Raw genomic sequence first — 12,046 nt, 5'->3', positions numbered from 1 at the left:
CATGTGTCAGTAGGCCAGAAGCAGTAGCATCCTTTGGGAAACTGTTAGCAAGGTGAGTCCTCTGGCAGGGGTTTCTATGTCAGATACCATGGGAGTGCTGCCAGCATTTGTATGTACATACTCTCCAAATGATTCTGTGTGCACTATGGAGAGCTAGTGACCCAGCCAAGGATGGGTTGGTTCTACCTGCTTTAGGGTATAAGAGGTAATCTCAGACCTCGGTCGATAACAAAGGTGTTGACTGTTGCAGAACCAGGTGGGAAGACATAACAAATAAAACAGTGTTGAGATGATATTACAAATATGTGACAGAAACATTCTAATCTATTTTGGAGCATGACACTAAAGCTGTTTCCATCGATCAAAACACTGAGGGGGGGAGGGTCTGGCTGTGGTCCTAACGCTTTCAAGTAGGTATAGGAACACAGTAGGACAAACCAATGTTCAGCCTTTTAGAAAGGATTTTTTTTAAAGGTTCATTTATTTATTATTATGTATACAGTGGTCTTCCTGCATGGTACACCTGCATGCCAGAGGAGGGCATCAGATCACATTCTAGATGGTTGCGAGCCACCCTGTGGTTGCTTGGAATTGAATTCAGGGCTTCTGGAAGATCAGTCAGTGCTCTTAACCATCTCTGCAGCCCTAGAATAAAAAGGGATTTTAAATCCACATTTGCTTATTTACTCATTCGGGTATTTACTGGACACCAACATCCTGCCAAGCTATGAGATGAGCTGTGCTATATGGCAATCAAAAATACAGAGTTGATACTAGGTATCACAGGCCTGGAGCATGGGCCAGGACTCTGGAGGCAGCAGCAGAGGGAGCAGAAGTTCAAAGCCACACTTGCCCATCCCCTGGTCACTGCTAGACAAATAAACACACAGAGCTTTGCAAATACAGTCCCCTCACCCTACCCCATTTGGCTGGCAAGCTATCTTAGGAGCTACAACTTCATCCCTAATGTCCTTTGGCTAAAGCCATAGAGATTTCAGAAGATCTGCACAAGGTTTGGTCTTGGAGACTATTGAACGCAGAGAGAGAGAGAGAGAGAGAGAGAGAGAGAGAGAGAGAGAGAGAGAGAGAGAGAGGGAGGAGGAACATCCAGCAGCACCCCAGAACTTGTTAGAGAAAGGAAACCCCCTGAGGCCCGCCCAGGCTGACTGAGTCAGACTCTCAGGACCTCAGGTCGCTCTGCTCAGGATGAGGCCTGAGGAGCAGCAACCCAAACACAGCCTGATCAGATGTGACCCAGCAGCCCCTGCTCTAAGAACCCGAGGCAGACCGTTTTTGCATGCTTCTTTCTGAGGTTCCCAGTCATTGTTTAAGCTCGGGTCTTCTCTAGGCCCTTATTTTACAATTAAGTCAAGTAAATACCAAGTGTTAAGTGACTTAATAATTAGCTATGCAACTAATTAGAGGGCCTTCTCCAAGCCCAAGGCAAGCAAATCCATGCGCATCTCTCTGCTCCATCACTCACAAGCAGCAAAGGTCAGAAGAGATGCAGACAGCTGAAGCAACAAGGAAGCTGTACTTTCTTTCACTTTTGCCGTCTGTTTTGCTCATCTGCAATCCATATAAATAAAACATGAATGCCCTTTTGTAGAAGGAAACAGGACCCCCCACCCCCCCCACCCGGTTGCTTTGCCTCCCCTCCCTCTGAGATGGTCTCCTTCTGTAGATCTGACCAGCCTGGAACTCACCATGCAGCTGGGGCTGGTGATCTTTCCTGTCTTACCTATCTGAGTGTCAAGATTATAGGCATGAGCCACTATGCTTGGGTGCTTTGTTTTCTTTGTCTTAATGACTAGTAGAAAAGGAAAGCACACAGTCCAAAATTATCTCTGAAAACCAGCCTCATGCTTCCTAATTTTCTTGGTCCCAAAGAACATTTTGGATTATTTTAAAAACAAACAAACAAACAAACAAACAAACCAAACTTATATTCTCAGTGGGATATGGGAGGCAGAGGCAGGAGGATTGAAAGCTGGAGGTCAGCCTGAGCAACTTAGAGAAGTGTGGTCTCAAAATAAGTGTGAGCTGGTGACATGGCTTCTCAGGCTGCCTAGCCTGATGGCCTGCGTTTGACCCCATGGACCAACATGGTGAGTGATGACAACCTATCCTGACAAGTTGTCCTGAGACTTCCACACATATGCTATAGGACTCATGTGCCCCTTCCCATAGCTAAATACATGTAATAAAAAAAATGTCAGTGGAAAGGGATGGTGGAGCCCCTGTCTAGAGTAAGCAGTCTTTGGGTTCCATCCCTAGAACTGAAAAACATAACAGCATTTTTGACTCGTGTATTCATGTTGAAAGAGCTGGTCATTATGGCTGGCAGGGCAATTATGTTCACTTAATCATACACCAGAAAGTAGCTAGACACAGACAACAGGAAAACAAGGTGTCAAGAAATTGAGGAAAAGAAGACATAGCAAATTAACACTACGTAGCCATCTGTTTCAGACAAGGGTAGAGTCGATACTGTCAGGGGGCAACACTATGATTGTCCCGAGCTGGGAGGGAGTGGGCCAGGAAGGTGGCCTGATATTGGGTTTCATCATTTGATTACTGATATGACACGTTTCATTTCCTCCCTAAATAACTAATAGAAGAACAAACATTTATGTATAGAAGCAAAAGTTACACAATACCACATATAGAACAGAATGATTATATCATATTCATACCAATAGTAACTGTTTTATCTTCTATTATGTCTTGAAGCATACTGTATTGATATGGTAAAACATAGCAGGATGCTATTAAGGCAGGATGTAGAATACACCATATTTACAGGTAGGAGGCATATGCCTTTAACCTCAGCTTTCAGGAGGCAGAGGTGGGTCTGTGTTTACTGAGAGAGTGAGGTCTAAAAATGAGCTGCACTAAAGCACTGCTTCTCAACCTGTGCAGCTGTATGAAAGAGCCAAAGCATTAGGAAGGCTGACAACCAACCACTGGGCTAAAGTCTCAAGCAATAGTCAGCTTTATGCAGAGTATCGGACAATTTATACTCTGAGGGTTGAGAAGCATCACCTGAGTCCCACAATCACAAGGGCAAGTTGCCCAAAGCAAAGGCACGTTTTTCCATGGAAGTGACAACAGCTGAAGTAAACTCACTGCGATCTGGGCGGAGCAGGAAAACACATCTGAAGAACAATTCTGCATTCTGAAGGGACCGAGGTCCCAAGACTCTGGTCTGTTTTCTTGGAGTTTTCTGACAAGCACTCAGACTTCTTACACACTCCATTGTTGGCCTGTGAGTTCAGGTCAGTGTGGTTTATACAGGAAGGTCTAGGGCAAACAGGGCTGTATAGTAAGAGCCTGCCTCAAAGCAAGCACAACGGTAAGCAAAACAACCATACTTGTAATACTATTAGAACATGTTTCTCCCCAAGGCTTCTCAATGTATCCCATAATAAACATCTACTGGTTGTTTTTTTTTAAGTATTGAAGATGCTGGGTTTTTAAGAAAGAAATTCAAATAAGTATAAAGAGTAAAAAGAACTTTGAGCTGCTTCATGGGTGTCAGGAACGAAACCAGAGCCTCTGTAAGAGCAACTGCTCCTAAGCACTGGATAACTGGCATCTCTCTTCACACACCTTTTCTTTCTTTCTTTCTTTCTTTCTTTTTTAAAATAGTTTTAATTTTTAAAAACGATTTATTTATTTAGTATACACAGTATTTTGTCTGCATGTGTGCCTTCATACCAGAAGAGGGCACCATATCTCACTATAGATGGCTGTGAGCCACCCTATGGTTGAAGGAAATTGAGCTCAGGACCTTTGGAAGAGCAGCCAGTGCTCTTAACCTCTGAGCCATCTCTCCAGCCCCCACAATCCCTTTTCTATGTGTTCAATTGACTTACCTCTTTAATTTGCAGAAACTTTGTCAACTGTCAGTTTTTCAGTCGATTGAGGCTCAGAGATTACACAGGAATATGATGTTTATCACTTTTTACTGGGGAAAAGTTGCCACAGTTATAAAGCTTTCTCCATGCATTTTCTGTCCTTTTAGCATCCTACATATGTATATTCACATATAAATATTACATATCTACATACATATACCTAGGTCACTGGTGTACAACTAAGCATCAGCCTAGCCTTGTTTTTATTATTTGAACATTGGGTAAAGATTTTGTTTTGTTTTGTTTTTGTGTTTTTCAAGGCAGAGTTTCTCTGTGTATCCTTGGCTGTCCTGGACTCACTTTGTAGAGCAGGCTGCACTCAGAGCTCTGCCTGCCTCTGCCTCCCGGAGGTGTGTGCCACCACACCCAGCTAGGTAAAGAGTTTAATGTCTAAGTTAATTTTGTCCACCTGTCTATTTTCCTATAGTGGCCAGTCTCGAAGATAACTTCACATCATCCCTCCATCCTGGCATGCACACCCCAGTGCACAGTACAGGTTTCTACATTCCATAGGGTGGGCCTTAAAGAGCAGAGAACTACTGCGATCATTTCCAGTACTGTGCCTTCTTTCTTGGGTTCCCCTGTAATCATTTAAAGCTGGGAAGGGGAAGGCAGATTACAATGTGAGGAAATTCCAGTATCCAAGAGGAGGGGGAACTGAGGCATCCGGAATAGTGAGCCAGCTGAGAAGCAGTTCTCACAGCCTCCAGAGGATGACAACCCCAGCCAACTGTTTGTGGCCATAGGAGGGTCTAGGATAGGGGCAAAGCTACTGGCAGATGAAGACCAAAAGAAACCATAAAATCATAAAAGTGTACTTAAAGCTGCTAAGTAGTGGGTAATTTATTATGCTAATTACTATTATTATTATTACATTTGGTTTTTCGAGACAGGTTTTCTCTGTGTAGCCTTGGCTGTCCTGGACTCAATTTGTAGAATAGCCTGGCCTTGAACTCAGAGATGGCCTCCACAATTACAGTTGTGAGCCACTGCACCCAGCTCCCAGATGTATTGTTTTTGGTTATCTTTTCTTCCCATGTAGCAAGGCTGGCCTCAAACTCATAATTCTCCTTTGGAATGCTGAGATTAGCATGTGCTACTACCTTGTTTTGAAATTAACATCTTTTCAATTAAAACAAACATCAATACAAGGCTCTGTGATGTGACTATTACTTATTTCCACAATTTCACAGTTCCAATTTTCATGTAGGTGGGAAGGAAGCTAGATAATGGACTCATGTAAAGTGATGGTTTGGAAATCTCATACTTTCTTCCTCGATTATGCCACCTCCCTCAAAGGTCCATCTAAAAATGGCAGGTTCTAGGGCAAGATGGCTCAGTGGGTACACCTCCCATCAGGCAGGCCTGTGACCTACTTCAATGCCTGGGCCCCACACTCATGAAAGGAGAGAAGTGACTGCTGCAAGTTGTCCTGTGAGCTCTATATGAGCACCGTAGGCAGGTGCATTCAGCACACACACACACACACACACACACACACACACACACACACACACACACACAATGAATGCAGTTAAAAAGAATATCACAGGAACTGAGAGATGACTTGTCAGTTACAAGCACTGGATCCTCTTCCAAGACTGACACACAGCGGCTCAGAATTGTCCATGATTTCAGTTGCAGGAATCCGACCCCTCCAGTCCTCATTGCATCCATGTGATACATGCAGGTGAAACACCCATACACATAAAAACAAACAAACAAACACAACGGACTATCGTATTTTAGAATAGTGCCATCCACTTCTCATCTCCAAGGCAGTTGTTATGGTTCGTTCTAGAGTCAACTTGCCACAAATTATAATCACCTGAGCAGGGCACCTCACTTAAAGAACAGATGTGGGAAGCTCCACCCCGATTGTGGGCGGCACCTTCTGGTAGGAGCCCAGATTTTAAAGGGCTGCGGAGTGGATTTGTGCATCCATTGCTGCTGATTCCTTCCCTGACAGAGCCAGCGTTTCTCCAGGGAATTCTGGACCCGGCACCAAAGCAGTGCTTAGAGGCACCCACCTTGTGGACTAAGTGACTACTGGCCGCCGCCACCGCTTAGTGGCAGCTGTTCAGAAACCACTCCAGCTGCTGACATCCCAGCCCCACAGAGGAAGACCAGCTTCTCAACATCTCAAGTGCAATTTGGCGCGGGCTTAGAAACCCACGTATTAAATTATACTATCTATATATCATACATATACGTTTTCATTCCCTTGGTTCTGTTCCTCTAGAGGGACCTAAATGAAAGAGCAGCGAATCTACTGCCTTGACCCAGCAGGTATACAATTATTCTTATCCGGACCTTGGGGGATACTAGTTAGCTACGTACCCTCATTTTGTTTCAACTGTCTATGTAATAATACTTTAGCCTTGCCAGCCTTACCGTTGCCCCGATAGTAAGAGTACTTTATGGTTTTCAAGAGTAAAGGCTGCAAAGTTTCCCCAAAGTCAGACATATTACATTGTTACCAATGAGAACAGGATCCTGGGCTGGAGAATAAAACGACCAGAATTTACATGTACACAAACAGAGTCTTTAAGAAGCCCGATTCTTTAAGCTCTCAGCAGAAAGAGACAAGGAAAGTAAGGAACTATGTTTACTTGTTTAACTGTTGTAACTTTGAGGCATTACTGGCAATAAACACACATATTGAGGTTGATAGCCATTTTACAACCAGGAAGATTAAAAAAAAGAGTAGGGTCTCTTTTTTTCGCCCACTAAACTTTTTGAAATAGGGACTTACACTGTAGTTCAAGCTAGCCTGAGACTCATTATGTAGTCCAGGCCAGCCGCAATCTTGCAGCAAGCCTTCTTCCTGCCTTACATCCCATAATGCCGGGATTATGGGTGTAAGTGACCATGCCTCGGCACAGTAGTGTTTTCTTTTTATCATTTAAAATTTTTTAAAAAATTATTATTATGTATACAATGCTTTGCCTGCACATACACTTGTACCAGCAGAGGGCATGAGATACCAGTATAGATGGCTGTGAGCCACCATGTGGTTGCAGGGGACTGAACTCAGGATCTCTGGAGGAGCAGGCAGTGCCCTTTACATCTAAGCCATCTCTCCAGCCCCCACAGTAGTGTTTATAGATAAGAAATACAACATTTAACATTTGGACAGGGAAAAAAATCATGACCCTTGCGTAAGAAGTCACTAAAACAAGCAGACAAACCAACCAACCAACCAACCTCTGGGGGCCTAGGAGATGGCTTAGTGGGTAAAAGTGCTTGTCAGGTCCCAAACCGAAAGCCCGCGTTTGACCCTAGTTGAAGAATTGAAGCGCCCAGCCTACTTTTACACACCCCACCACACACTAAACTAACAAATAAAAAGGGCTTTGAGAATATACGCCAAGGATTTTTAAAAAGCCATTTATTTTAAAAAACTGGTTTGTCAAATCACGTACACCAGCAGGAGAAACGCAACTATTGAAGTGGGCCTGTAATACAGACACCAGTGGGGCGTTCACACAGTACCTGAAAACACAGCTAAAAAAGGGGTCTGCGGAGTATTAAGCTTCAGGTTTCTACCTGACCCCTTGTTGAATGGCTTTAGTTAGCATACAGTGAGAGGTAGAGGCCCAAGTGTATTAGCTGATGCCTCAGGGCTCCGTTTAAACAAAACAGAAATGAAAACCCCCTTCCCTTCTGAGCAGGGAGGCCTCATCGATCACGTATTTCCTCGGTGCAAACAGAAGCCAAGTCTCCCTCCCCAAACGCTTCAGCATTCCCAACCGAAAGTGTGGCTTTAGGCAGTGTGCTTGGGACGTTTAGTTTTCTTCTCCTTCGGATTCAGATTCTAGGAGAAAACAAAGAGCAAAATCAGGCGTTTTATTACATTCCTTTAAGTGAAGTTATGAATAAGCTTCTAATGAGCAGCCCAAGGGTGTGGCCAGCCTGGGATCACTTTTTTTTTTAAACCATGTATTAATTAGGCAAAACAGCTACACAACGGTGGATCAAAAACCCTCCCAGTGAACTTGGGCTTTCTAAAAGGCAACATGTCCACACACTTCACTGCGGAGCGCAGCCTTTGATTTGCTGGAGGCTTTCCCCTTCTCTTCCAAGTGCAGCACGACGCACCTGGTGAAGGTGCCCGAAACCCCCTCCGACCCCGCCATGTGTCGCCAAGCCACAGCATCTCATCCTCGGCATCTCCCACAAAACGGATACTCTGAGTTCGTTTTTATTTTTTCTTTAAAAAAATTTTTTTTTTATATATTACCTTGCTCTCAGAAAGGAACAGAAGACGCAGGCAGAATGAAATGTTTGTGCACGAAGACACAGTAAGGATTTCAAGGAAAGGAGAGGGGGAGAGTCTAGAGTAAAGCGCTAAGTATTGGCTCGGTGACGACCAGCATTGTTAAATGAAGTTACCTTCTTCAGCGTTTTGCAGCCACTCCACAAATTTCTTCATCTGGTCAAGAAAGACACTCTTGCCTTTGGCGGCGTGTGCTTCTTTATACCACTTTAGTATTGCTTCTTCGCTCAGAACGTCGGCTGCAGACAGAAAGCAAGGTTGCCAAGTTACCACACGAATGTCACGTTAAGAAAAAAAAAAAAGCCTGGGTGTGGGGGCTGCTCTGGAGAGGTAGCTGAGGAGTGGCTAATAGGCACTTTCTGTAGCATCGGGAGGACAAGAATTCAGACCCTGGATCGGTGTCCAGGTTATGCCTAAAACCCCAGCTCCAAGGGAATGTGTGTGGGACACAGGAGGACTGCTGCGGCCTGTGGAATCCTAGAGCCATTGACCATAGACGGCTCAACCTTCTACGCATGTGCTGTCACTAAGTTATTACCATGTGATAGCCTAAGTCAGTGGTTCTTAACCTCCCAAATGCTGGGGCTACTTCCTAACTAATTTTGCTACCGTTGTGAGTCGTAATGTAAACATCTGATATGTAGGGTATCTGCTATGTGACCGCTGTGAAAGGTCTTTCAACCACCAAAGGCCTACTGGGCTAAATCATAGTGCAGTATTTTCCCTGTACCACAGTAAGAGAAAGACACAGGGGGGAAAAAAAAGTAAGCATCTTATCTAAAATTATAACTGGCACACCATTAAGTTATAATTAATTACTATGAATTGATGATACATAAGGAGGGCAGAATATGAAAATAACAGCCTACATACTCTGCCAATGTCCTACAAAGTTGCCTTTTGGATTTTGTCCCTGATAAAAGTCTAATCCACTACATAGACTGATAAACAGATGCATTACTATGTCATTCTAATGATGCATTTGCAATTAAAAATAATTGTGACTGATGGATATCACAGAAATTACTGAAAATGGGATTCATTTAAAACATCAGTACCATTTCATAACAACCCCCCCCCCAAAGCCCTGGCTTTTAGATTAAAATAAAGAAATGGGGAGGTGAGCACTGGAGAGATGGCCCAATGGTTAAAAGCCCTGGCTGATCTTCCAGAGGACTGAGGTCCAATTCTCAGTATGCACATGGCAGTTGTCTGTTACTTCAGTCCCAGAAGACAGAATGAGATAGAATGATCTCTTCTGGCATCCGTAGGAACCAGCCACACAGACAGAATATCCATACATATAAATAAAAGGATGCGGCAGTCAGTTTTACAGCCTGTCGTTGGTTGCTATGAGGTGCATAATGGGGAAGGATGCTGGCATTAATAGGTACAGTGAGAAATCAGAGGGCCCCAACAGGTCATATGCCACTTATATGCTGTTAGTTCCAAATATAAACTCCGCCCCCTCTCATGTTTTGAATGCTTGTTCTCCATCTCATGGTGCTATTACAGGCTGTAGAGCCTTTTGCAGGAGGGGCAGGTGGCAAAAATAAGTCACCCGGAGTGGGACTTTGAAGGTTCAACCCAGCGCGGGTAGTGGCTTCACTCTGTGCTTCCTGTGAACAGCTTCTGCCCCATGCCTACTGTCATGGGTTGACACCCACCGAAACTATTTTCCCAAGTGAGTATTTCTTCCTGCAAGCTGTTTCTGCCAGGCTTGGTGGTTAACACAGTACAAACAGATATAGGGTAACCATGCCGACGCCATGCCTAGCAAAGCGTCATTTCCTTTTCTTTCTATTTTTTGTGAATTAAGAGGAATAGGGAACTGGGGGCTTTTTATAGAGAAATTAACATTTAAACTATGGTGCCTCAGAGACAAAACCTTTTGATAAGACAGTGTTTAGATGCAGAGGTGGACACAGGTAGAAAGCAGATGTCCTTCAGGCCTTAGATGAGGCAGCTGTGGCACTGGCGGGCTCTGTAGGTGCTAGTAATACAAGCTAAACCTGAACGCCCCATTAGGAGAGGCGGTTGGATCCCCTGGAACCTGTTATTTCGCATAATGGAGGACCACCATATGGGTGCTGGGAACTGAACCCAGGTCCTCTGCAAGAGCAAAAGTGCTCCTAACCACTGGGCCACCTCTCCAGCCCCCAGGCTTTTCTTTTTAAAATTATTATTATTTATGTGGATTGGTGTTTTTTGTCTGCATGTATGTTTGGATGCCGTGTGCATGCAGTGACCAAAGAAGCCAGAAAAGAGTGTTGGTTCATTCCTAGGGTTCCTGGACACTTGCTAGTAACTGCATGGGTGCCTAGAATTAAATCTGGGTCCCGTGAACTGTTGAGCCATCTCTTCAGCACCCAGTTTGTTTTTAATGAGACACTCTTTGGTGAGCCCCAATTTTAAGACACTAGTATATTTGGGCCACATCCAAAAAGAATAATGAAGAATTTCAAATGAGATTTAGCAGTTACTACATTTTTAAGTTTTTTTTTTTTTTTAAATTGTGCACGTATTACAGTAAGCTACATGCGGAGAGCAGAACACAACTTGAGAGAGTTGGTTTTCTTCTTCCACCACGTGGGTTCCAGGGATCTAACATCAGTTGTCACCGTGGCAGCAGGCTCCTTCACCTACTGAGCCACCTCCTGGGCATAGTTACTATATTCCTTTACTGAAATGATAATTATTGTGAAACACCTCACTGTCTCAGTTAGGGTTTCTATTGCTGTGATAAAACACTGACCGAAAGCAGCTTGGGGAAAGAGGGCTTATTTCAGCTTACAACATGTCGTTTATCAGCCAAAGAAGTCAGGGCAGGAACCTGGAGGTTGCCTACTGCTCGCTTACTTATTGGCTGGCCCCTGTGGCTTACTCACCCTGCTTGCTGATAGCACACAAGCTCACCACCCTAGAGCTGGCACCACTCATAGTGAGCTGGGTCCTCCCACATCAGTCACTTGTATTATGAAAATGCCCTAGAGGCTTGCCCACAGGCCAAACTGGTGGGGGCATTTTTCTCAATTGAGATTCCCTTTTCCAAATGACGCCAGATGGTGTCAAGTTAACACAAAACTGGCCAGGACAATTATTGTTCTGCAAATGTAAATATCACCCCAATCCCTTGTGATTAAGATGTATTCATATTAAGAATCTGGATGGCCAACTGAAATTCATAGTGAAATACCTATTAGCATGGGAAAAAAACCTATTTATTAATCATGTGAAAAATTTATAATATAAAGTCTAAGGCTATTATTCAAAGTAGCAACGTTGGGGGGAGCAGGGTGAGAGATACATCTGCACATAACCCTAACTAAACTCACTTGGCTAACAAGAAAAGACATGAAAGTCAAAGGCGGCCGCTTGGGATAAAGGAGACCAATAGGAGTGGGAGAGTAGGAGGGGGACAGGGCAATGGGGTGTGTGTGACTATGATCAAAATAATCATATATTCAACTGATCCATGCTAGTAAAAAAAACTAAGAAAAACGGGGCAGGCAATTTTAAGAATACAAAGGGAAAACAAACATTTAGTTTATATTACCTTATATTTGTGATGTTATGCTACTTATGCATGTAATAACCCTTGTTGTAATGTTCCACAGGCACCTCCCAACTGCTCCTTTCCCCCTCATAAAACTATATAATCTGGCCCTAAACAGCCCAGGATCACTGCTGTATCCTGTAGGTATGCAGACTGAGATCAGTTGGAGCATTTAACATTCATTTTTAGTGCCAGTTGTCATGGCAACCTGAACTTTATAAATACAATGAAAAGACAGTAAATGTGAATACTTAAAAATAGCCTTGCCTTAGAAAAACAGGAGAATGGTTG

General features: G+C 43.8%; 1 protein-coding gene across 1 annotated transcript in view; it reads right to left on the bottom strand.

The window, feature by feature from the left end:
• Positions 1-7,294: 7,294 nt before the first annotated feature.
• The window catches only part of BZW2 (basic leucine zipper and W2 domains 2), a 46,952-nt gene continuing 42,200 nt past the window's right edge, over positions 7,295-12,046 (bottom strand). The window contains exons 11-12 of the mRNA XM_084793587.1: positions 8,316-8,438; positions 7,295-7,737 (exon numbers count right to left, since the gene is read on the bottom strand). Coding sequence (XP_084649713.1) covers positions 7,709-7,737; positions 8,316-8,438 — 152 coding nt within the window. The 3' untranslated portion in view covers positions 7,295-7,708. The remainder of the gene's footprint in view (positions 7,738-8,315; positions 8,439-12,046) is intronic.

Source organism: Acomys minous (genome assembly GCF_964271855.1).
Source record: "Acomys minous genome assembly, chromosome: 8".
Classification (NCBI taxonomy): domain Eukaryota; kingdom Metazoa; phylum Chordata; class Mammalia; order Rodentia; family Muridae; genus Acomys; species Acomys minous.
This window is presented reverse-complemented; position numbering and strand designations above follow the sequence as displayed.